This window comes from Mobula birostris, chromosome 12, assembly GCF_030028105.1.
Source record: "Mobula birostris isolate sMobBir1 chromosome 12, sMobBir1.hap1, whole genome shotgun sequence".
Classification (NCBI taxonomy): Eukaryota; Metazoa; Chordata; class Chondrichthyes; order Myliobatiformes; family Myliobatidae; genus Mobula; species Mobula birostris.
The window spans coordinates 79,978,624-80,000,757 of record NC_092381.1 but is presented as its reverse complement, the minus strand read 5'-3'; the positions used below and the strand labels follow the sequence as shown (position 1 = coordinate 80,000,757).

Here is a 22,134-nt window from a genome sequence, read left to right as displayed (position 1 = left end):
CGACAGCATGGCTTGTCTCAGCAGAGTACTTCTGGCACTCCAGATTAAATCTCCCGTACGCAGTTGTGAGCCACCTAGCAAGAGAAAACTGCTTTGATTACCATCATTTATTAATTACAAAATCATTGTAAAAGGCAAGAAAGGTTGTTGAACTGAATAGCATGAGACTTTCAAAATTTCAGTGACGAGAAATGGGCAGTAGTTTTTGAGGTAGCAACACCACATCAAATTACCCCATGTCAACCTGATAAAGTAAATTCTACGTCAAGAAAACAGCCAAAATGACAAAATAAAACCTTAAAGTTAAAGATAACCCTATTCACTGCATACTGTTTAAGATAACTTGACTTTGTTAAGATAACATTTCCGCACTATAGTTTATTTAAATGCCCTCATATCAACTTTGGAAGGGCAGCTGGAAGTCTAAAAATCATCAGAAAATACTGGATATACTCTTCAGGTCAGACAGAATAAACCAAGTTTACACTTCTGGTCAAAGTCCCTTTGTCGGAATGGAAATATGAGAAATAATTTAATTTCTAATTACAAGAAAGGTGGGAGAAGAGTGGCTATTACAAAGGGAAAATCTATGATAGGATGAGATATAGGTTGCAGTGGAGATTATTTTTAAAAAGTTTGATTAATTAGGTAGACAGAAAAAAGGGACAAGCAAAAGTTCTGAAATGCAGATCAAACCTAGAGTAGATAGTGAAAAAGAGAATTTCAGAAATGTGAGTTATTTTGTAAAAATTTAATTCTTATGTAAACATCTACTAGATCATTTAATATCTATGAAGAGCCAAAAAAAAAATTACAAATGGATAACCTCACAACAGAACTAACCAGTTCTGATACAATGAGGAAGACAAGGTTATTTGAAGTTGTTCAATTTGGTACTGAATCCTGACAGCTGCTATGTGCCTAGACAGAAGATGAGGTGCTGTTCCTGAAGGTCACATTGGATCTTACTGGAACAGTACAGAAGATCACAGATAGATAGATCAGAACTGAAGTAGGAGGAAGAATTAAAATGACAGGCAGCCAGAAAGTCAAAATCACCTGTATATTGGATTGACTTTATTTCTTACATCCTAAACATACGTGAGGAGTAAAAATCTTTATGTTACCTCTCCATCTGAATGTGCAATATGCAAATTATCGTATTTTGTAATAAATAGCATGTACATTAAGCTATGCAACAGAACAGTCAATAGAGCTTAGAAATACAGTTGTGTCAGCATGAATTAATCAGTCTGATGGCCTGGTGGAAGAAGCTGGCCCGGAGCCTGTTGGTCCTGGCTTTAATGCTGCCTTACCGTTTCCCGGATGATAGCAGCTGAAACAGTTTGTGGTTAGGGTGATTCGGATTCCCAATGGTCCTTCGGGCCCTTTTTACACGCCTGACGCTGTAAATGTCCTGAATAGTGGGAAGTTCACATCCACAGATGCAGTGGGCTGTCCACGCCACTCTTTGCAGAATCCTGTGATTGAGGGAAGTACAGTTCCCATACCAGGCAGTGATACAGCCAGTCAGGATGCTCTCAACTGTGGCCCTGTAGAAAGTCATTTTGTGGACTCATGCCGAACTTCTTCAAACTGTCTGAGGTGAAAGAGGGTTGACGTGAATTTTTCGCCACACAGCCAATATGTACAGACTAAGTGAGGTCCTCAGTAATGTGTAAACCGAGGAACTTGAAACTGTTTACCCTCTCAATCCCAGATCTGTTGATGTCAATAGAAGTTAGCCTGTTTCCATTCCTCCTGTAGTCCACAATCAGCTCCATTGAGGGAGAGGTTGTTTTCTCTACACTGCTGTGTCAGGGTGATGACTTCTCTGTAGGCTGCCTTATTAAATGTAGTATCATCTGCAAATTTAATTAGCAGTTTGGATATGTGGGTGCGACACAGTCATGGGTGTACAGAGAGTAAGGGAGGGGGATTAGGACACAGACCTGAGGGGCTCCTGTGTTGAGGGTCAGAGAGGCAGAGGTGAGGGAGCCCACTCTTATCACCTGCCGACAATCTGAGAGGAATTTCAGGGTCCAGTTACACAAGGCAGGGTGAAGGCTGAGGTCTCTGATCTTTTTGTCAAGCCTGGAAGGAATTATGGTGTTGAATGCTGAACTGTAGTCCAAGAACAGCATCCTCACATAAGCATCCCTCCTCTTCAGATGTGTAAGGATGGTGTGTAGAGCTGTGGCTATTGCGTCACCTGTTGATCAGTTGTGTAGGTAGGCAAATTGTAGGGGGTCCAGTGTGGGTGATATCATGCTGCAGATGTAGTCCTTGAACAGCCTGTCAAAGCATTTGCCTATTATTGACGCAAACACGAGGAAATCTGCAGATGCGGGAAATTCAAGCAACACACACAAAATGCTGGTGGAACGCAGCAGGCCAGACAGCATCCATAGGAAGAAGCACAGTCAACATTTCGGGTCGTGACCCTTCGTCAGGACTAACTGAAAGAAGAGATAGTAAGAGATTTGAAAGTGGGAGGGGGTGGGGGAGACCTGAAATGATAGGAGAAGACAGGAGGGGGAGGGATAGAGCTAAGAGCTGGAAAGTTGATTGGCAAAAGGGATACGAGGCTGGAGAAGGGAGAGGATCATGGGACGGGAGGCCTAGAGAGAAAGAAAGGGGGAGGGGAGCACCAGAGGAAGATGGAGAGCAGGCAGGGAGTTATTGAGAGAGGGACAGAGAGAGAGAGAGAGAAAAAGGAAAAAATAAAAATAATAAATAAAGGTTGGAGGCTACCCAGACGGGATATATGGTGTTTTTCCTCCAACCTGAGTGTGGTTTCACCTTGACAGTAGAGGAGGCCATGGATAGACATATCAGAATGGGAATGGGACGTGGAATTAAAATGTGTGGACACTGGGAGATCCTGCTTTCTCTGGCGGACAGAGCGTAGGTGTTCAGCGAAACGGTATCCCAGTCTGTATCGGTCTCACCAATATATAGAAGGCCACACCAGGAGCACCGGACGCAGCATATCACACCAGGCAACTCACAGGTGAAGTGTCGCCTCACCTGGAAGGACTGTCTGGGGCCCTGAATGGTGGTAAGGGAGGAAGTGTAAGGGCATGTGTAGCACTTGTTCCGCTTACAAGGATAAGTGCCGGGAGGGAGATCGGTGGGAAGGGATAGGGCGACGAATGGACAAGGATAAGTGCCTCCTGTCTTCTCCTATCATCTTGGATCTCGCCCTCCCCCTCCCACTTTCAAATCTCTTACTTTTTCTTCTTTCAGTTAGTCCTGACGAGGGGTCTCAGCCCAAAACGTCGACTGTGCTTCTTCCTATGGATGCTGTCTGGCCTGCTGCGTTCCACCAGCGGTTTATGTGTGTTGCTTATTATTGAGGTCAGTGTGACAGGATGCCAGTCATTCCAACATGTTACCTTGGTCTTTTTAGGTACAGGGACAATGGTGGATGTTTTGAAGCAGGAGGGCACTCTACACTGGGAGAGGGAGAGGGAGAGGTTAAAAATGTATGTAAGCACACGAGCTAGCTGAGCCGTGCACACTCTGAGTACGCTCCCTGGAATGCCGTCTGGTCCCGCAGCCTTGCGGCTGTTCACTTGTTGGAAACCCTTACGTACTTCAGCCTCAGAGATAACCAAGGTGCAGGTTGCATCGGGGGCTCCGAGTTGGTGACATCGAACAAAGCATGAGAAAGAGTTCAAATCTCTTACTATCTTTTCTTTCAATTAGTCCTGACAAAGGGTCCAGGCCCGAAACGTCAACTGTACCTCTTCCTATAGATGCTGCCTGGCCTGCTTCGTTCACCAGCGTTTTTCGTGTGTTGTGAGAAAGAGTTAGCTCATTTTAGAGAGAGACAGCAACATTGGCAGTACCGCTGCGTTTAGCTTTGAAGACCTTACCATAAGGTGTTGCTGGTGGAGAGTTGTGTCTGGATCTTGTCCCTGTATTGTCATTTCCCTGCCTTAATGACTTGGCGTAGATTCTAGATGCACTTCTTGAGTTCCTAGTGGTTACCAATGGCGAAAGTTCTGTCTTGCACGATGAGTACAGCGCACAAGCAACTGTTGACCCAGAGTTTCTAGTTTGGATAGACCCTGACTGATTTTTAGGGGACAACGTCCTCGATGCACTTCCAGATGAAGCTCGTGACCTCTTCTAGAAGCAAACTCAGAGACATCCTCATCATGAAAGACATTCCAGTTGATGTCATCAAAGCAGTCCTGCAGCATGGAAACTGATTGGTCAGTGGACGGTTTTAACTATGGCCACCTCTTGTTTCGGCTTCTGCCTGTACACGGGCAGAAGGAGGATGCTGGAGTGATCAGACTTCCCAAACAGTGGACGGACGGAGGAGTGCTTTGAAAGTATTGCAGAAGAGAGAGTAGCAGTGGTCAAGTATACTATCTCCCCTTGTGCTCACCTGGATGTGTTGACAAAACTTCAGAGAGACTTTAGTCAATGATGCTCGATTAAAGTCTCCAGTGACAATGATGCAGCCTCCAGGTGTACAATCTCCAAGGTGCAGATGGTCTCATATAATTCCTTGATAGCCAGGTCAATATCAAACTGCTCTGGAATATACACAGATTTGATAATAACAGCCGTGAACTCTCTAGGCAGCCAGAAAGGTCTACACAGCAGCACAAAGTACTCCAGATACAGGGAACAAAAGGATTTGAAGGCATGCACATTCTGGGGGTTGCACCAAGCATATTGACCATGAACAGACCTAACCTCCTCTACCCTTCCCAGAGAGCTAAATTGAAGTGTTCCACAAAGCACCCATTTGTTACTGCACTACTTCTGCCCTGTTTTGGAACTCCAACATTTGTATCCCAATTTTGATGCTCCAGTTTGATTACTCCAGTTTTAACAATCCTATTCTTGGATTTTTTTTTTCACTATACTATTTACGTTGCTCCTTTTTGAGACTTCTTATTTCACTCTCCTGTTTGGCTTCCCTTGATTTCAGAACTCCCAATTGCTGTCTGCAGAATCCTTTCTGAGTATTTGACCTTCTTGTTTGCATATTCCAGATTAGGTTCTGCTGTTTTGAAGCACCCAGTTAGGTCCACATGTTCAGATACTACGATTTTGGTACTACATTTTGAGATTTCACTGCTTTGGCCCTCCTGCCCCAGCGCTCTTGTTTGGTTGCTTCAGCACTTCTGTTTCAGCAGTTTCAACTGGGCATTCGTTTTTGTGCACTCCTCTTTGGAACTCCTACTTGGATACTCTTCTTACTATGCTTCTGTACAGGGATTGTAGCTTTGGCTCTCTAGTTTCAGTTCTCCCATTTGGATACATGAGCATTCCTGATTCTGTGTCCCAATTTGTTAGTACCTAGTTGGTACTCCTCACTCAGCACTCCTTTTTAAGTTCTTCCATTTTGGCATATTTCAATTTCTCCAGTGTAGACCAAAACACAGATGAAAAACTAAATGCAATGCACCAGCTTGAAAGAAATCCAAGTGAGTGGGTGCTTCAAGATTCCTGGATGATGAGAAGGGATAAACCTAGAGACCAGGTGTTGCAGCTCTTGCGGTTGGATTGGAGAGTTATCTGAGAAAAGGATTTGGAAGATAGAAGACCAAAGAATCCACTTGGAATGCTGAGAAGAGAAGGGAGGTGAAGAATCGTCAGAGTGATGGAATCTCAGTGAAGTTAGGGAAAATTCTGAAGAATGATCTATTGAATGCAGAGTTTGATGGGATGGAAAGTACTGTCAATCTGAAAAAAAATAGAAAATGGTGAAATTGCTCAGGAATTGAAATAGTATCTGTGAAGAGGGACCTTGCATCAAAACTGGGAAAAATTAGATATGGAACACACTTGAAATTGCAGAGAAGGCAGGACAAGACAGAGAGAACAACAGGGATGTTCGATAATTTTATAGACTCTGAGAGAGTGAATGATACACACCAGTAGTAGCAGCAGAAAGGAGGAAAGAAATGTATATCGGAAGGAGATGCAAGTTGGAAGGTGCCAACGAAATCTAAACTGCATGAACATAAAAATTGCTCAGTACTGGAAATGTGGTACATGGCTGACATGTTTGATTATCTGGAACCGTTGCATTCAATTTTAAATTTTGAAAGATGTAATGCACCAAGTCAGAATAGAAGGGTGCTCTACCTCCAGCTTACATTGAATTTTGCTGGAATACGAGACCAGATATAAGCAGGTCTGAGTACTACTGAAATAGACAGTTAAAGTAACAGCTAACTTAAGCTCAGGATCATTTTTGTAAACTCTGTGAGCTCAGCCCGCTGCTGTTCACATTACTGATGCATGACTGTGTCACAGGATCCACTTCCAACCGTGACATCAAGTTTGCGGATGACACAGCAGTGGTTGGCCTTATCAAGAAAGATGACAAGATAGGGAGGAGCCGGAGTAGGTGGTGGATTGGTGTGAGAAGACCAAACAAAGCCTGAACATGGAGAAGACAAAGGAAATCATTGTGGACTTCAGGAAGGTGCAGACAAACCGTCCTTCTCCGTGAATACATGGCTTCTCCTCAGAGAGAGTTAAGTGTACCAAGTTCCTGGGAGTTCACATCACAGATGACCACACCTGGTCCCTTAATATCTCCTCCCTGAACAAGAAGGCTCACCACTGCCTCCACTTTCAAAGAAGATGGAGGAAAGCAAGGTTTCCAACCTTCCATCTTAACTGTGTTTTACAGGAGCACCATTGAGAGTGCACTGACAAGTTGAATCTCCATCTAGTATGGGAGCAGTTGAAAATTGGACCAGAAGTCCCTACAAAGGACTGTGAGAACAGCTGAGAGGATCATAGGGATCTTCCTACTCTCCATCGGGAACATTTATCAGGAGCGCTGCATACGCAGGGCCCTTGGTATTAATAAAGGATCCCACCCATCCATCCAGAGTCCTCTTTGACTTTCTAACATTAGACTATGATACATAAAAACGAGAACAGTCAGGATGAGGAACATTTTCCATTGGGCTTCTGAATTCCCTGCTGTATCGTATTCAAGGTGTCAGTAGTTAATCTGCTCTGTAGCTTGGAATATTCAATATTAATGCACTTTAGTTTGTTATTTGTGTGTGATTCATCTGTAGATTTTATCCTTACCTTCATAAGTTATCATGTGTTATGTGTGTTATGTGTACCTCAGTGCTTAACACCCTGATTCAAAGAAATGTCGTCTCGTTTCTATATACATTTTATGATAATATACATGTATATAGTTAAATGACAGTAAACTTGACGACTTGAAACTGAACAGAGAAGTTCAGTGATGCATTCACATTGTGCTTGACTTCTTTAAAGTAGAGGAGATAATATCAAGAGCATGTAGAACATTAAACTGAAAGTACCGATAATGGTTGCTGTGCTGAAAGGGACTTTTGGGTCATTGAAGGACAGGAAGAGAGATGGTAAAACAGCAGTTTTTGCACTTTTTGTGATTGCATGGGAAGGTGCAAGGAGAAAAGGAATAGATGGTGATCAACAATGGAAGAGTAGATCATAATAGTGCAGAGGAAAGAGATCCTGTGACGAGCTGAAAGGGGGGTGGTGATAAAGTTGCACCTTCTAGGTACCAAGTTCCAGAAAACACCTTTACTGGGTAGAGAGGAGGCTCAATTCTACCAACGTTTCAAGAATAATAAAATCTGTCCACCTTTCTTAGCAATCACCTTAGCTAACGGCTGATTTTCAGAGCCAAGGCAGTTTTTAATTTAACGGGGTTACCAAGAAAGTAGATGAAGGAAAGGTTGTGGATGTTGTCTACATGGACTTTAGTAAGGCCTTTGACAAGGTCCCACATGGGCAGTTAGTTCAGAAGGTTCAGACACTAGGTATCCATGGAGAGGTTGTAAACTGGATTCGAAATTGGCTGTGTGGGAGAAGACAGAGAGTGATAGTGGATGATTGCTTCTCAGACTGGAGGCCTGTGACTAGTGGTATGCCTCAGGGATCTGTGCTGGGACCATTGTTGTTTGTTGTCTATATCAATGATCTAGATGATAATGTAGTAAATTGGATCAGCAAGCTTGCTGAGACACTAAGATTGGAGGCGTTGTTGACAGCGTGGAAGGCTTTCAAAGCTTGCAGAGGGATCTGGACCAAATGGAAAAAATGGGCTAGAAAATGGCAGATGAAATTTAATGCAGACAAGTGTGAGGTGTTGCGTTTTGGAGGGACAAATCAAGGTAGGACATACACAGTAAATGGTAGAGCACTGAGGAGTGCGGAGGAACAGAGGGATCTGGGAGTTCAGATATATAATTCCTTGAAAGTAGCGTCACAGGTAGACAGGGTTGTAAAGAAGGCTTTTGGCATCCTGGCATTCATAAATCAAAGTATTGAGTATAGGAGTTGGGATGATATGGTGAGGTTGTATAAGACATTGGTGAGGCCAAATTTGGAGTATTGTGTTCAGTTCTGGTCACCTAACTATAGGAAGAATATCAGTAAGATTGAAAGAGTGCAGAGAAGATTTACTAGGATGTTCCCGGGTCTTCAAGAGTTGAGTTACAGGGAAAGATTGAACAGGTTAGGACTTCATTCCTTGGAGTGTAGAAGAGTGAGGAGGGATTTAATAGAGGTTTACAAAATTATAAGGGGTATAGACAGAGTAAATGTGAAGAGGCTCTTTCCACTTAGATTAGGAGAGACAAATATGAGAGGACATGGCTTTAGGGTGAAAGGGGAAAGGTTTAGGGGGAACATTAGGGGGAACTTCTTCACTCAGAGTGGTGGGAGTGTGGAACGAGCTGCCATGTGATGTGGTAAATGGGGGCTCACTCTTAAGTTTTAAGAATAAATTAGATAGATACATGGATGGGAGAGGTCTGGAGGGTTACAGACTGGGTGCAGGTCAATGGGACTAGTGGAATAAAGTTTTGGCGCAGACTAGAAGGGCCGATGGCCTGTTTTCTGTGCTGTAGTGTTCTATGGTTCTATGGTTTTAAGTCATTCCAGTTCAGTTTTTTAACAATTATTTGCTTGCAGGTTGAAAATTGCTCTTCTTTTCTTAAGCGCAGAAAGAAAACCAAGTATAAACATAGTTAAATGAATCTACGATCAAGATGGTACAAGTATAATTGTGTACTTCTATGTCCCAATCAGTGTCTGATCAGATGTTGAGATTGTGCTGGAAGTACAGTTATAAAATAACGTCAATCACCATCAATCTCCTTTCCATTGCGAATTCGAATTACTTGAAACCTCACCTCAATACAAGCCGAATAATTAAAAGTAAGATTATTGTGCAAGAAATGTAAGAACAATTTCCCCTCAGGATTACAGCAATATTTGACTGAGTAAGGTGGAGCAGGAAGACAAAAAAAATCTTGTCTCTACCTCCAGTACAGTACCGAGGGAGAATTAACTGGCAGATCTGCCAAATTTTGAACGGGAGATTAAAATGAAGCCCACACCTCCCCGCATCTGTGCGCTTTCAGGTAGATATAGAAAATCCTGTGGCATTACTGTACTTCTAAACAAAAAGCAATAGGAGTACAACTTGCATCCTAGTTAGCATTTATCTTTCCTTCAACAACACTAAAACAGATTACATAGTCATTATCACATTCCTGTTTATAAAACCTATCCATGTGCAAATTAGTTGCTGTTTAATTCATTGTAGGAGTAACTATGCTAAACTGTGTTAGAACAAAATACAACTGTATTTTCCCTTTTCTTAAACACTGCAAAAACTGGTGTAAATGACAGATAATGAAAAGATCAATCAGAAGCTGAAGCCAAACTGACACAACCAAATCTTGTCTTTGAACAAAGCAAAATTCCTTAATCAGCACCAGTGTCCACACTGCGCCGGATAATTTTGAAAACGAAGCTTTTTCTCTTTGTTTTGCCCTCCCGTCCACACTGAGCCGGCGTTTTCAGCAACCGAAAACCGAGATTTTCGAAAACACTCTCCAGAGTGAATAAATCTGAAAACGCTAAATATCCGGCGTAGTGTGTACGGGGTAAACGGAGCGATTTAAAAACGTTGTCATGACAACACCACAACAACAATGCTTTTTTCTGCTTCTGCTTGGTACTGCGCAAGCTGTTATAACGCGCAGTCGGTGTGAACGGCGTAAGAGTTAAATTGTGAAGTGAGTTTTTTTGACTATTTAAAAACGCTGTCATGACGTGCCGGAACAGATGTTCGTTGTTTTCTTGAACGCCACCACCTAACAATTTCAGAACAGACGGACTAGACTGAAGCCAGAAGGGTTAGAAATGTACTCACCAAATACTTTGACCCATAGCTTACTGAATAAATAAGTATACTCACTTCGCCCTGTTTTCTGTCCTTGCTTGTACGAAGGTGGTTTACCTATTTATGCAAGTACTTCTCTGACAATAGATGTGTAACAGCCCAATGTAACATTGTATGGAAATACAAGATAACACTGATGCAGACGTTTTATACATTTAACAAGGTGCTTTATTAATGCAACAGAGTTAGTCAGTTTTTCAATGTTCGTCGTCAGCTGGGTCATACTGTCCGTGAACTCGCTGTCGGTTGCCTCCATACGCTCCAGTATTTGTTTTTTTTTAAAGTTTTAAGTCCTCCTGCGCGAGAGCCAAGAGCAATTCCTTTTAAGTTTTTCTACTCTGTAACTGGACAAACGCGCACTAAAGTATACAGATTCCTCTTCACTTGTTTTCTGTGTGCCCTGCGCATGCCCAGTAGGAGGAGATTCGCCCAAATATCCGCTTAATGTGGACGGAGATGTTTTGAAAAACACTTAGTGTGGACGCCTGTCGTTTTTACTCGAAACCGGCGTTTTCAAAATTATCCGGCGTAGTGTGGACGTATTTTTAACCGAAGAAATAAAATAAAATAACCCAACAATTACAGCATGCCTCGAAGCAATGAAGGTCATGAGTTCGAGCCCCAGCCGAGGCAGTGTGTTGTGTCTTTGATCGGGGCACTTAATCACACATTGCTCTGCGATGACACTGGTGCCAAGCTGTATGGGTCCTAATGCCCTTCCCTTGGACGATATCAGTGTCATGGAGAGGGGAGACTTGCAGCATGGGCAACTGCTAGTCTTCCATACAACCTTGCCCAGGCCTGCGCCCTGGAGAGTGAAGACTTTCCAGGCGCAGATCCATGGTCTTGCAAGACTAACGGATGCCTCGAAGCAATGAAGCAGTATTATGAAAAATGGTCTCTGAACCCAAATCTATCAAAAACTCAAGTGTGTTATTCCACCTGAGTAATCGAGAAGCAGCTCGGAAACTCAAGATCTTCTGGTGTGGGAAGGAGCACGAACACCATCCGACTCCAATTTACCTGGGCGTGACACTGGATAGGACGTTCTCATTTGCCACCCACATCCAAAAACTCCGAGGGAAAGTTGGCCCTCGCAATTCTCTCTTGAAAAAAAAAGGCAGGCACGAAATGGGGAGCTAATGCTTACACACTTAGATCAACTGCCCTCGCACTCTGCTATGCACCTGCAGAATACTGTACACCTGTGTGGGGCAGATCAGCCCATGCAAAGAAAATGGACCAGTTGCTTAACGAAGCCTGCCGAATAATCACGGGCACACTGCGCCCCACACCCCCTAACATCATTTACAGACTCGCAAGCATTGCTCCCCCAGAAATCCGAAGACACACCACAACAAAAATTGAAAAAGGTAAACAGAACTCGGATCCACGGAACCCACTACATCATCATGTGCCAATTTCCAACCGCCTAAAATCGAGGAAAAACTTTGCTACAGTAGAGGAACTACCACACGGAACATCCCCCCCAAACATACTAGATTGACCTCTGGCAACAAACGGAAGCCAGAACCCCACCAAACAATACAGTGCAAGACCCCACAGAAATGTTACCAGACGGGGCACTGCTTGACAGACGGAAGTGGGGCGCTCTCAACGGAAGTGGTACTGCTTTGCAGAGGCTGCCCGGCTTCTATCAGGACCTACTAAGAGTCTGGAACATGGTTGCCTCAGGCCGGGAATCCCCTCTCCTGGCCGACCCGTGCCCTGTCTCAACGGATGTCAGTGCGGCTCAGGTGTGTGGAACGACTCGGGCCCAGGCCCCGCAGCCTTACCCGAGAGACGAATCCACACAATTTGAGCCGTCTTTCATCGACACCCACAATCCCATTCAGGGATGCAGGCAGGAGGTACCTTTATGGGCTGCTGCTCCACACCCTCCACTTCCTAGCATTTGTCCACCGTCCCGACACGCCATGGCGGTCGGTCTTTCCACCTGGAGCTGAGGGGGGTCCCCAATGGAAGTCCCTTTACAAGGGAGTCCTTCCCATGCACCTTGGGGATCTCGGCTGGAGGGTGCTGCATAAAGCGGTGCCCTGCAATAAGTTCTTTAGTTTGTACACAGATCTCCCAGCCGCGTGTCACTTCTGCGGGCTGGAGGAGACTGTGTACCATATGTACGTGGAGTGTGTGAGGCTGCAGCCCCTTTTGGCGTATTTGCGTGGGCTGCTTCTCGCCTTCTGGTTGCATTTCAGTCCCACCCTATTCATATATGGTCATCCAGTAAGGAGGGGGGCACAGAGGGATGAGGATGTCCTTGTCAACTTGCTCCTGGGGCTGGCGAAAATTGCCATCCGTGGCTCCTGGAAAAGGGTGGCAGGAGGTTCTCCCCGGGCGGACTGCCTGGCTATGTTTAGGGGGTATGTTCATGCCCGGGTGAATATTGAAAAGGAATACGCACAGTCCACGGCGACCGTAGAGATGTTCCGGGACCGTTGGGCTCCGCGGGGTGTAAATGCCATCATTGATGAGGATGGCAATATATTGGTTTAACATGTATTATCTGTTTGTAGTGTAGTAAATGTGTTAGTCACTGGTTTTGTAAATATTGTATAGCACCGACATTTGTAATAAAGAATTTTGTATATAAAAAAAAACGGAGCGAGAGCGGGAGTTTGTCGGACGGGAAGTGGTGAAGTGGGGTTTAAAGACCAGCGAATCCTGTGAATGTGGCGAAAGGGTGTAGAACATTGAACACGTTCTGCGCAACTGTCCACTCTCACCTGATTTGGCTGACACTGACCTGCTCTGACAACTCTAGAGTGGCTGGCTGGCTGGTGTGGCAAGCTATGATGATGACCCAATGATTTAAATGACTCCGACGACAGAGCCATTCCATACTTTGATACAATATCTTCTGGATGTTGAAAATTGTTGATGGCTTCACGTTGATGGACAGCACCTGCTTCTTCCACAATATCACCTGAAAATAACGATATTGTGGAATAGAGTAGCACCACTCCCCCTTCTCCTTTTTTATCCCGTCCTTACTGTTCTTTACGATCTCCCTTCCTGTTGTGAAAAGCATTATATAAGTACTTTCTCGTCCTTTTAAAATACAGCGCCAGGGGAGAAGAAAAAATTATCCATAAACTGTTTGGTTGGGATTGTGATATAAAACCTGAAAGTAAACTACGGTGGATTGTGGGAATCTAAATCAAAATAATGAAAATTCGTAGTAGGTCAAGTTACATCTATGATAAATAAACATGATTGATTTATTAATGTAAATACCAGCAAACTAGAGCGAAACTAAGTGTAGCCCAGCAGCAATGATCTTTTAAGCGCTGCAGTACAGGCTGTTTTGGGTCAGGGATGTGGCGCTACGGAGCCAGGAGAGTGGAGAAGCCGATTGGCTAGCGATGACATCAGGGGGAGCGGGGAGCCCGGATGTTGCTGTGGTAACGGACTGTGGCAGCGGCAGAGATTTTCGTTTCTTTTCTGTGTCTTCGTGTTTACGGGAGGCGGTGTCATCGCTGAGAGCTTGTAACATGGAGGTAACTGCAGTGTTTGCCTTATGAAGGGGGAGAGTTAACTAATTTAGTCAGGATTTAGCATCCCCCTTTCCCCGTCCGTGGACACAGGCGTTTACGGTGATGGACGCCTGGGTGGAGGGAGGCCTACTGCTGGTCGCACATTGCAATTCGCTTCAGACCCACGCTGAATATGTCATCACAGATCTCTGTGCTGCATAATTGCCTGCATCTCCTCTTAAACTGAGCAGTCCATCATTCACTGCCTTGATTTTAAGTACGTAAATTAGTTTTACTTGATAACAGCAATTTTGGACCATTTACCATTATTTCGCCTTTGCCGACCGAAACGTATCATTACGTACTTTATCTTAAGTAATGCCTACGAAATTTACGCCCAACAATATTAAGTTCGAAATTACATCATGGATTGGTTCAAAGATTGTACTAGCACCTTGTAAATTATTATAGTATATTAAGGTTTATGTTTACACTGTTTAGTAAAATGCAGGCAACAAGGAAAGAGAACATACAGTACAGGAACGTTAATGTTTGTGCCGAACTAACTAAATTACTCATTAAATGCCTAGATAAATCCTCCTACCTACACAATGACCTTGTCCTTCATTTCTTGTACATCATGCCGACCTAATTTAAACACCTTCTCATATTTGCCTCATCCATCACCTCTGGCAGTACATTCCAGTCAATCAACATGCTTTTAAAAAAAACTTGGCCTGCACATCTCCTTTGAACTTAACCTCTCACCTTGAAGGTAGGTCTTCTGGTATTAGATATTTCAACCCTGGGGTAAAATGATGCTGGCTGTCACTCTATCATAATCTTATAAACCTCTAATCAGATCTCCCTTCAGCCTTCACTTTACTAGAGAAAACAACCTAAGTTTGTCCAAGCAACACACATCAAAGTTGCTGGTGAACGCAGCAGGCCAGGCAGCATCTGTAGGAAGAGGTGCAGTCGACGTTTCAGGCCGAGACCCTTCGTTAGGACTAACTGAAGGAAGAGTGAGTAAGGGATTTGAAAGCCCCAAACAGTCCTTCCAGGTGAGGCAACACTTCACCTGTGAGTCGACTGGGGTGATATACTGCGTCCGGTGCTCCCAATGTGGCCTTTTATATATTGGCAAGACCCGACGCAGGCTGGGAGACCACTTTGCTGAACATCTACGCTCTGTCCACCAGAGAAAGCAGGATCTCCCAGTGACCACAGATTTTAATTCCGCATCACATTCCCATTCTGACATGTCTATCCACGGCCTCCTCTACTGTAAAGATGAAGCCACACTCAGGTTGGAGGAACAACGCCTTATATTCCGTCTGGGTAGCCTCCAACCTGATGGCATGAACATCGATTCTCTAACTTCCGCTAAGGCCCCACCTCCCCCTCGTACCCCATCTGTTACTTATTTTTATGCACACATTCTTTCTCTCACTCTCCTTTTTCTCCCTCTGTCCCTCTGAATATACCTCTTGCCCATCCTCTGGGTCCCCCCCCCCCCCGTCTTTCTTCCCGGACCTCCTGTCCCATGATCCTCTTGTATCCCCTTTTGCCTATTACCTGTCCAGCTCTTGGCTCTATCCCTCCCCCTCCTGTCTTCTCCTATCATTTTGGATCTCCCCCTCCCCCTCTAACTTTCAAATCCCTTACTCACTCTTCCTTCAGTTAGTCCTGACAAAGGGTCTTGGCCTGAAACATCGACTGCACCTCTTCCTACAGATGCTGCCTGGCCTGCTGCGTTCACCAGCAATTTTGATGTGTGTTGCTTGAATTTCCAGCATCTGCAGAATTCCTGTTGTTGAAGTTTGTCCAACCTCTCCTAATAGCAGATACCATCTAAACCAGACAATATCCTGGTAAACAACTTCTGCACCCTCTCCAAAGCCTTAGATTCTTCTTGTGATGGAGTGACCAGAAATTAATGCTGTTCTCCAGATGCAGCCTAACTAGGTGTTTTATAAAGCTGCAACAAAATAACTTGAACACGAGGAAATCTGCAGATGCTGGAATTTCAAGCAGCACACATAAAAAATGCTGGTGAACGCAGCAGGCCAGGCAGCATCTATAGGAAGAGGTACAGTCGAAGTTTCGGGCCAAGACCCTTTGTCAGGACTAAAAGAAGAGATTTGAGAGGGGGAGGGGGAGATCCGAAATGATAGGAGAAGACAGGAGGGGGAGGGATGGAGCTAAGAGCTGCAAAGTTGATTGGCAAAAAGGATACGAGGCTGGAGAAGGGAGAAGATCATGGGATGGGAGGCCTAGGGAGAAAGAAAGGGGGAGGGGGTAGCCCAGAGGATGGCAAGGAGTATAGTGAGAGGGACAGAGGGAAAAAAAGGAGAGAGAGAGAGAGAATAAATAAATAACGGATGGAGTACGAGGGGGAGGTGGGGCATTAGCGGAAGTTAGAGAAGTCGATGTTCATGCCATCAGGTTGGAGGCTACCCAGACGGAATATAAGGTGGTGTTCCTCCAACTTGAGTGTGGTTTCACCTTGACAGTAGAGGAGCTGTGGATAGACATATCAGAATGGGAATGGGACGCGGAATTAAAATGTGTGGTCACTGGGAGATCCTGCTTTCTCTGGCGGACAGTGCGTAGGTGTTCAGCGAAATGGTCTCCCAGCCTGCATCAGGTCACGCCAATATATAGAAGGCCACATCGGGAGCACCAGACACTGTATATCACCCCAGCCGACTCACAGGTGAAGTGTCGCCTCACCTGGAAGGACTATCTGGGGCCCTGAATGGTGGTGAGGGAGGAAGTGTAAGGGCATGTGTAGCACTTGTTCCGCTTAAAAGGATAAGTGCCGGGAGGGAGATCGGTGAGAAGGGATTGGGGGGATGAATGGACAAGGGAGTTGCGTAGGGAGCGATCCCTGTGGAAAGCAGACAGAGGGAAAGATGTGCTTAGTGGTGGGATCCCGTTGGAAGTGACGGAAGTTACGGAGAATTAAATGTTGGACCTGGAGGCTGGTGGGGTGGTAGGTGAGGACAAGGGGAACCCTATTCCTAGTGGGATGGCGGGAGGATGGGGTGAGAGCAGATGTGCGTGAAATGGGAGAGATGCATTTGAGAGTAGAGTTGATGGTGGAGGAAGGGAAGCCCCTTTCTTTAAAAAAGGAGGACACCTTCTTCGTCCTGGAGTGAAAAGCCTCATCCTGAGAGCAGATGCGGCGGAGACTGAGGAGTTGCGAGAAGGGTATGGCATTTTTGCAAGAGACAGGGTGGGACGAGGAATAGTTCAGGTAGCTGTGAGAGTCCGTAGGCTTATAGTAGACATCAGTAGATGAGCTGTCTCCAGAGATAGAGACAGAAAGATCAAGAAAGGGGAGGGAGGTGTCGGAAATGGACCAGGTAAACTTGAGGGCAGGGTGAAGGTTGGAGGCAAAGTTAATGAAGTCAACGAGCTCAGCATGCGTGCAGGAAGCAGCGTCCCTTCCCACCAATCTCCCTCCCGGCACTTATCCTTGTAAGTGGAACAAGTGCTACACATGTCCTTACACTTCCTCCCTCACCACCCTTCGTACCCCATCCATTATTTATTTATTATTATTTTAAATTTTTTTTCTCTCTCTCTCCTTTTTCTCCCTCTGTCCCTCTCACTATACTCCTTGCCCATCCTCTAGGCTTCCCCCCTCCCCCTTTCTTTCTCCCTAGGCCTCCCGTCACATGATCCTCTCCCTTCTCCAGCCTCGTATCCCTTTTGCCAATCAACTTTGCAGCTCTTAGCTCCATCCCTCCCCCTCCTGTCTTCTCCTATCATTTCAGATCTCCCCCTCCCCTCCCACTTTCAAATCTTTTACTATCTCTTCTTTTAGTTAGTCCTGATGAAGGGTTTCGGCCCGAAACGTCAATTGTACCTCTTCCTATAGATGCTGCCTGGCCTGCTGCATTCACCAGCATTTTTTGTGTGTGTTGCACAAAGTAACTTGAACTCAGTTCTTTGACAAATGACTTTACTACCCTATCAATCTCTTCTCCCTGAAAGTGGACTTGAACCTGAAGATCCCTCTGAACATCAAGGAGTATTATGAACAAAGCGGGTGAGCTTAGACCATGGATCCGTACTTGGAGCTGTGATGTTGTGGCCATTACAGAGACTTGGATGGCTCAGGGACAGGAATGGTTACTTCAGGTGCCAGGTTTTAAATGTTTCAGAAAGGACAGGGAGGGAGGCAAAAGAAGTGGGGGCGTGGCACTGTGGATGAGAGATAATGTTATGGCCATAGAAAAGGAGGAAGACATGGAGGGGTTGTCTACGGAGTTTCTGTGGGTGGAAGTTAGGAACAGGTCGGGGTCAATAACTCTATTGGGTGTATTTTATAGACCACCCTATAGTAACAGATACATCGAGGAGCAGATAGGGAGACAGATTCTGGAAAGGGTAATAATAACAGGGTTGTCGTGGTGGGAGATTTTAATATCCCAAATATCGATTGGCATGTCCCTAGAGCGCGGGGTTTAGATGAGGTGGAGTTTGCTAGGTGTGTTCAGGAAGGTTTCTTGACTCGATATGTAGATAAGCCTACAAGAGGAGAGGCTGCACTTGATCTGGTTTTGGGAAATGATTCTGGTCAGGTGTTCACCAGCAACTTTTAGGTGTGTTGCTTGAATTTCCAGCATCTGCAGAATTCCTGTTGTCTGGTCGGGTGTCAGATCTCTCAGTGATCTCTTTGAAGGTAGTGATCACAACTCTGTCTCCTTTACCGTAGCATTGGAGAGGGATAGGAACAGACAAGTTAGGAAAGCGTTCAATTGCAGTAAGGGGAAATATGAGGCTATTAGGCAGGAATTTGGAAGCATAAATTGGAAACAGATGTTCTCAGGGAAATGTACAGAAGAAATATGGCAAATGTTCAGAGGATAGTTGTGTGGAGTTCTGCATGGGTATGTTCCAGTGAGACAGGGAAAGGATGGTAAGGTACAGGAACCATGGTGTACAAAGGCTGTTGTAAATTGAGTCAAGAAGAGGAGAGCTTATGAAAGGTTCAAAAAGCTAGGTGATGATAGAGAGCTAGAAGATTATAAGGCTAGCAGGAAGGAGCTCAAGAAAGAAATCAGGAGAGCCAGAAGGGGCCATGAGAAGGCCTTAGCGGACAGCATTAAGGAAGACCCCAAGGCATTCTACAAGTATGTGAAAGGCAGGCAGATAAGATGTGAGAGAATAGGACCAATCAAGTAGAGAATGGAAAAGTGTGTTATGGAACCGGAGGAGATAGCAGAGGTACTTAATGAATACTTTGCTTCAGTATTCACTTGGAAGAGGATCTTGGCGATTGTAGGGATGACTTGCAGTGGACTGAAAAGCTTGAGCATATAGATATTAAGAAAAAGGATGTGCTGGAGCTCTTGGAAAGCATCAAGTTGGATAAGTCGCTGGGACCGGACGAGATGTACCCCAGGCTATTTTGGGAGGCAAGGGAGGAGATTGCTGAGCCTCTGGCAATGATCTTTGCATCATCAATGGGGACAGGAGAGGTTTCAGAGGATTGGAGTGTTGCAGATGTTGTTCCATTATTCAAGAAAGGGAGTAGAGATAGCCCAGGAAATTATAGACTAGTGAGTCTTACTTCAGTGGTTGGTAAGTTGATGGGAGAAGATCCTGAGAGGCAGGGTTTATGAACATTTGGAGAGGCATAATATGATTAGGAATAGTCAGCATAACTTTGTGAAGGGCAGGTCATGCCTTACGAGCCTGATCGAATTTTTTGAGGATGTGACTAAACACATTGATGTTACAGCAGTAGATGTAGTGTATATGGATTTCAGCAAGGCATTTAACAAGGTACCACAAGGCTTATTGAGAAAGTAAGGAGGCATGGGATCCAAGGGGAAGTTGCATTGTGGATCCAGAACTGGCTTGCCTACAGAAGGCAAAGAGTGGTTGTAGATGAGTTATATTCTGCATGGAGGTCGGTGACCAGTGGTGTGTCTCAGGGATCTGTCCTGGGACCCCTACTCTTCGTGATTTTCATAAATGACCTGGATGATGAAGTGGGGGGATTGTTTAGTAAATTTGCTGATGACACAAATGTTGGAGGTGCTGTGGATAGTGTGGAGGGCTGTCAGAGGTTACAGCGGGACGTTGATAGGATGCAAAAATGGGCTGAGAAGTGGCAGATGGAGTTCAACCCAGATAAGTGTGAAGTGGTTTATTTTGGTAGGTCAAATATGATAACAGAATATAATATTAATAGTAAGACTCTGGGCAGTGTAAGGATCAGAGGGATCTTGGGGTCCGAGTCTATAGGATGCTCAAAGCAGCTGCGCAGGTTGAGTCTGTGGTTAAGAAAGCAAATGGTGCATTGGCCTTCATCAGTCATGTGATTGAGTTTAGGAGCCAATAGGTAATGTTACAGCTGTATGGGTCCCTAGTCAGACCCCACTTGGAGTACTGTGCTCAGTTCTGGTCACCTCACTACGGGAAGGATGTGGAAACTATAGAAAGGGTGCAGAGGAGATTTACAAGGATGTTGCCTGGATGGGGGAGCATGCCTTATGAGAGTAGGTTGAGTGAACTTGGCCTTTTCTCCTTGGAGTGACAGAGGATGAGAGGTGACCTGATAGAGGTGTATAAGATGATGAGAGGCATTGATCGTGTGGATAGTCAGAGGCTTTTTCCCAGGGTTGAAATGGCTAGCATGAGAGGGCACAGTTTTAAGGTGCTTGGAAGTAGGTATAGAGGAGATATCAGGGGTAAGTTTTTTTTTTTACACAGAGTGGTGAGTGCGTGGAATGGGCTGCTGGCGACGGTGGTGGAGGTAGATAGGATAAGGTCTTTTAAGAGACTCCTGAATAGTTATATAGAGCTCAGTGAAGTAGAGGGCTGTGGGTAACCCCAGGTAATTTCTTAGGTAAGGACATGTTTGGCACAGCTTTGTGGGCCAAAGGGCCTGTATTATGCTGTAGGTTTTCTATGTTTCTATCTGCACTGTTATGGATCTTGCCATACTGTCCCTTTACATTTGATCTCCAAAGTGCAACACTTGGCATTTGGCCAGGTTAAACTCCTGTTTGCCATTTCTCTGTTCTTATCTAAAAAATATCTATATCTTGCTGAATCCTTTGGCAATCTTCTATACTATCCACAATTCCACCTGTTTTCTTAGTGTTGACAAACTTAGTAACCCAACCATCTATGATGTCATTGAGGTCATCTGTGTAGTGTGTATCACTAACAGCGGGGGTCCCAGAATGGATCCTTGCGGCATACCACTCGTCAGAAATCTCCAGCTAGAATAAGTCCTATCGACCACTACCCTCTGTCTTTTACGACCCAGCCAATTCTGAATCCAAACAGCTAATCAGGACCTAGGCTGTGACTAGAGAGGACACGACCCGAGCAGTCTCATTGCTTGCATCTCATGAGGTATATTGCATCAGGCCTTGGGGAAAGTTATCCACTTTAGTAAAGAGGAGAACGGGGAAGGATTGGTTACCCTTCCTAGACAGTTTTTACAAAAATTGTTATTTGCAACTTTAGTTAATTCATCATTTTATGATCTTGCAAATTTTAACCTCTGTACATCTTAACAAAATAATCTTTTTCTATTCAGCAATGTTTCACAGATGGACTCAAAACTATTGGAGGGCCACCTGAATCTAAATTGCATCAAGTGGAGCCATCAACTGGCCAGCAACTACAGAACTCTGAAGGTGGTAGAATGTGGCAAGTGACAGATATGACCCGCTTGCGTCGGTTTCTCTGTTTTGGTTCTGAGGGTGGGACGTACACCACCAATGTGGAAAAGCTTGGAAAAGAAAATGCTCAGGCCATATTGAGATTGATAGAATGTGGTAAAGGGACTGAGGTTGTCCAGGAGATAAAGACATTTAGTACTGAGGGAAGAGTGACCACTCAAGATCCTGCTTTGTTCGCTTTGGCTCTTTGCACACAGTGCTCAAATATTTCAACAAAACAAGCTGCCTACAAAGTTCTGGCTGAAATCTGTCGAATTCCCACCCATCTATTCACATATATTCGATTTAGAAAGGAACTCAGTAGAGGAATGGAATGCGGTATCTGGGGAAGAGCCCTGCGGAAAGCAGTGGCAAACTGGTACAACAGTAAAGATGGAATGTCTATCGCTATGGCTGTTACAAAATATAAGCGGAGAGCAGGATGGTCACACAAAGATTTACTTCGGTTGTCACATCTGAAACCAGCTAATGAAGGTCAGTACAACAGAGTTATAGAGCTATACAGCACAGAAGCAGGCCCTTTGGTCCAACTCATCCATGTTGACCCATTTGCCTTCCTGAACGAGTCCAATGTACCTGTGTTTGGTCCACATCTCACGAATGTGTATTCATGTACCTGTCTAAATGTCTTTTAAACATCATAATTACGCATGTCTAAAACTTCATTTGACAGTTT

At 44.8% G+C, this 22,134-nt stretch overlaps 1 protein-coding gene across 5 annotated transcripts in view; it reads left to right on the top strand.

Moving 5' to 3' along the window:
• Positions 1 to 13,650: 13,650 nt before the first annotated feature.
• ro60 (Ro60, Y RNA binding protein) overlaps positions 13,651 to 22,134 on the top strand; it is an 85,186-nt gene continuing 76,702 nt past the window's right edge. For 4 of the 5 annotated variants that reach the window (XR_011888051.1, XM_072274192.1, XM_072274193.1 and 1 more), the window contains exons 1-2: positions 13,651 to 13,764; positions 21,314 to 21,932. Coding sequence is in view for 4 of the 5 variants with exons in the window: in XM_072274192.1 (XP_072130293.1) it covers positions 13,759 to 13,764; positions 21,314 to 21,932 (625 nt within the window). In the remaining variant the exon portion in view is untranslated. The remainder of the gene's footprint in view (positions 13,765 to 21,313; positions 21,933 to 22,134) is intronic. The other variant, XM_072274194.1, reaches the window with a different exon arrangement.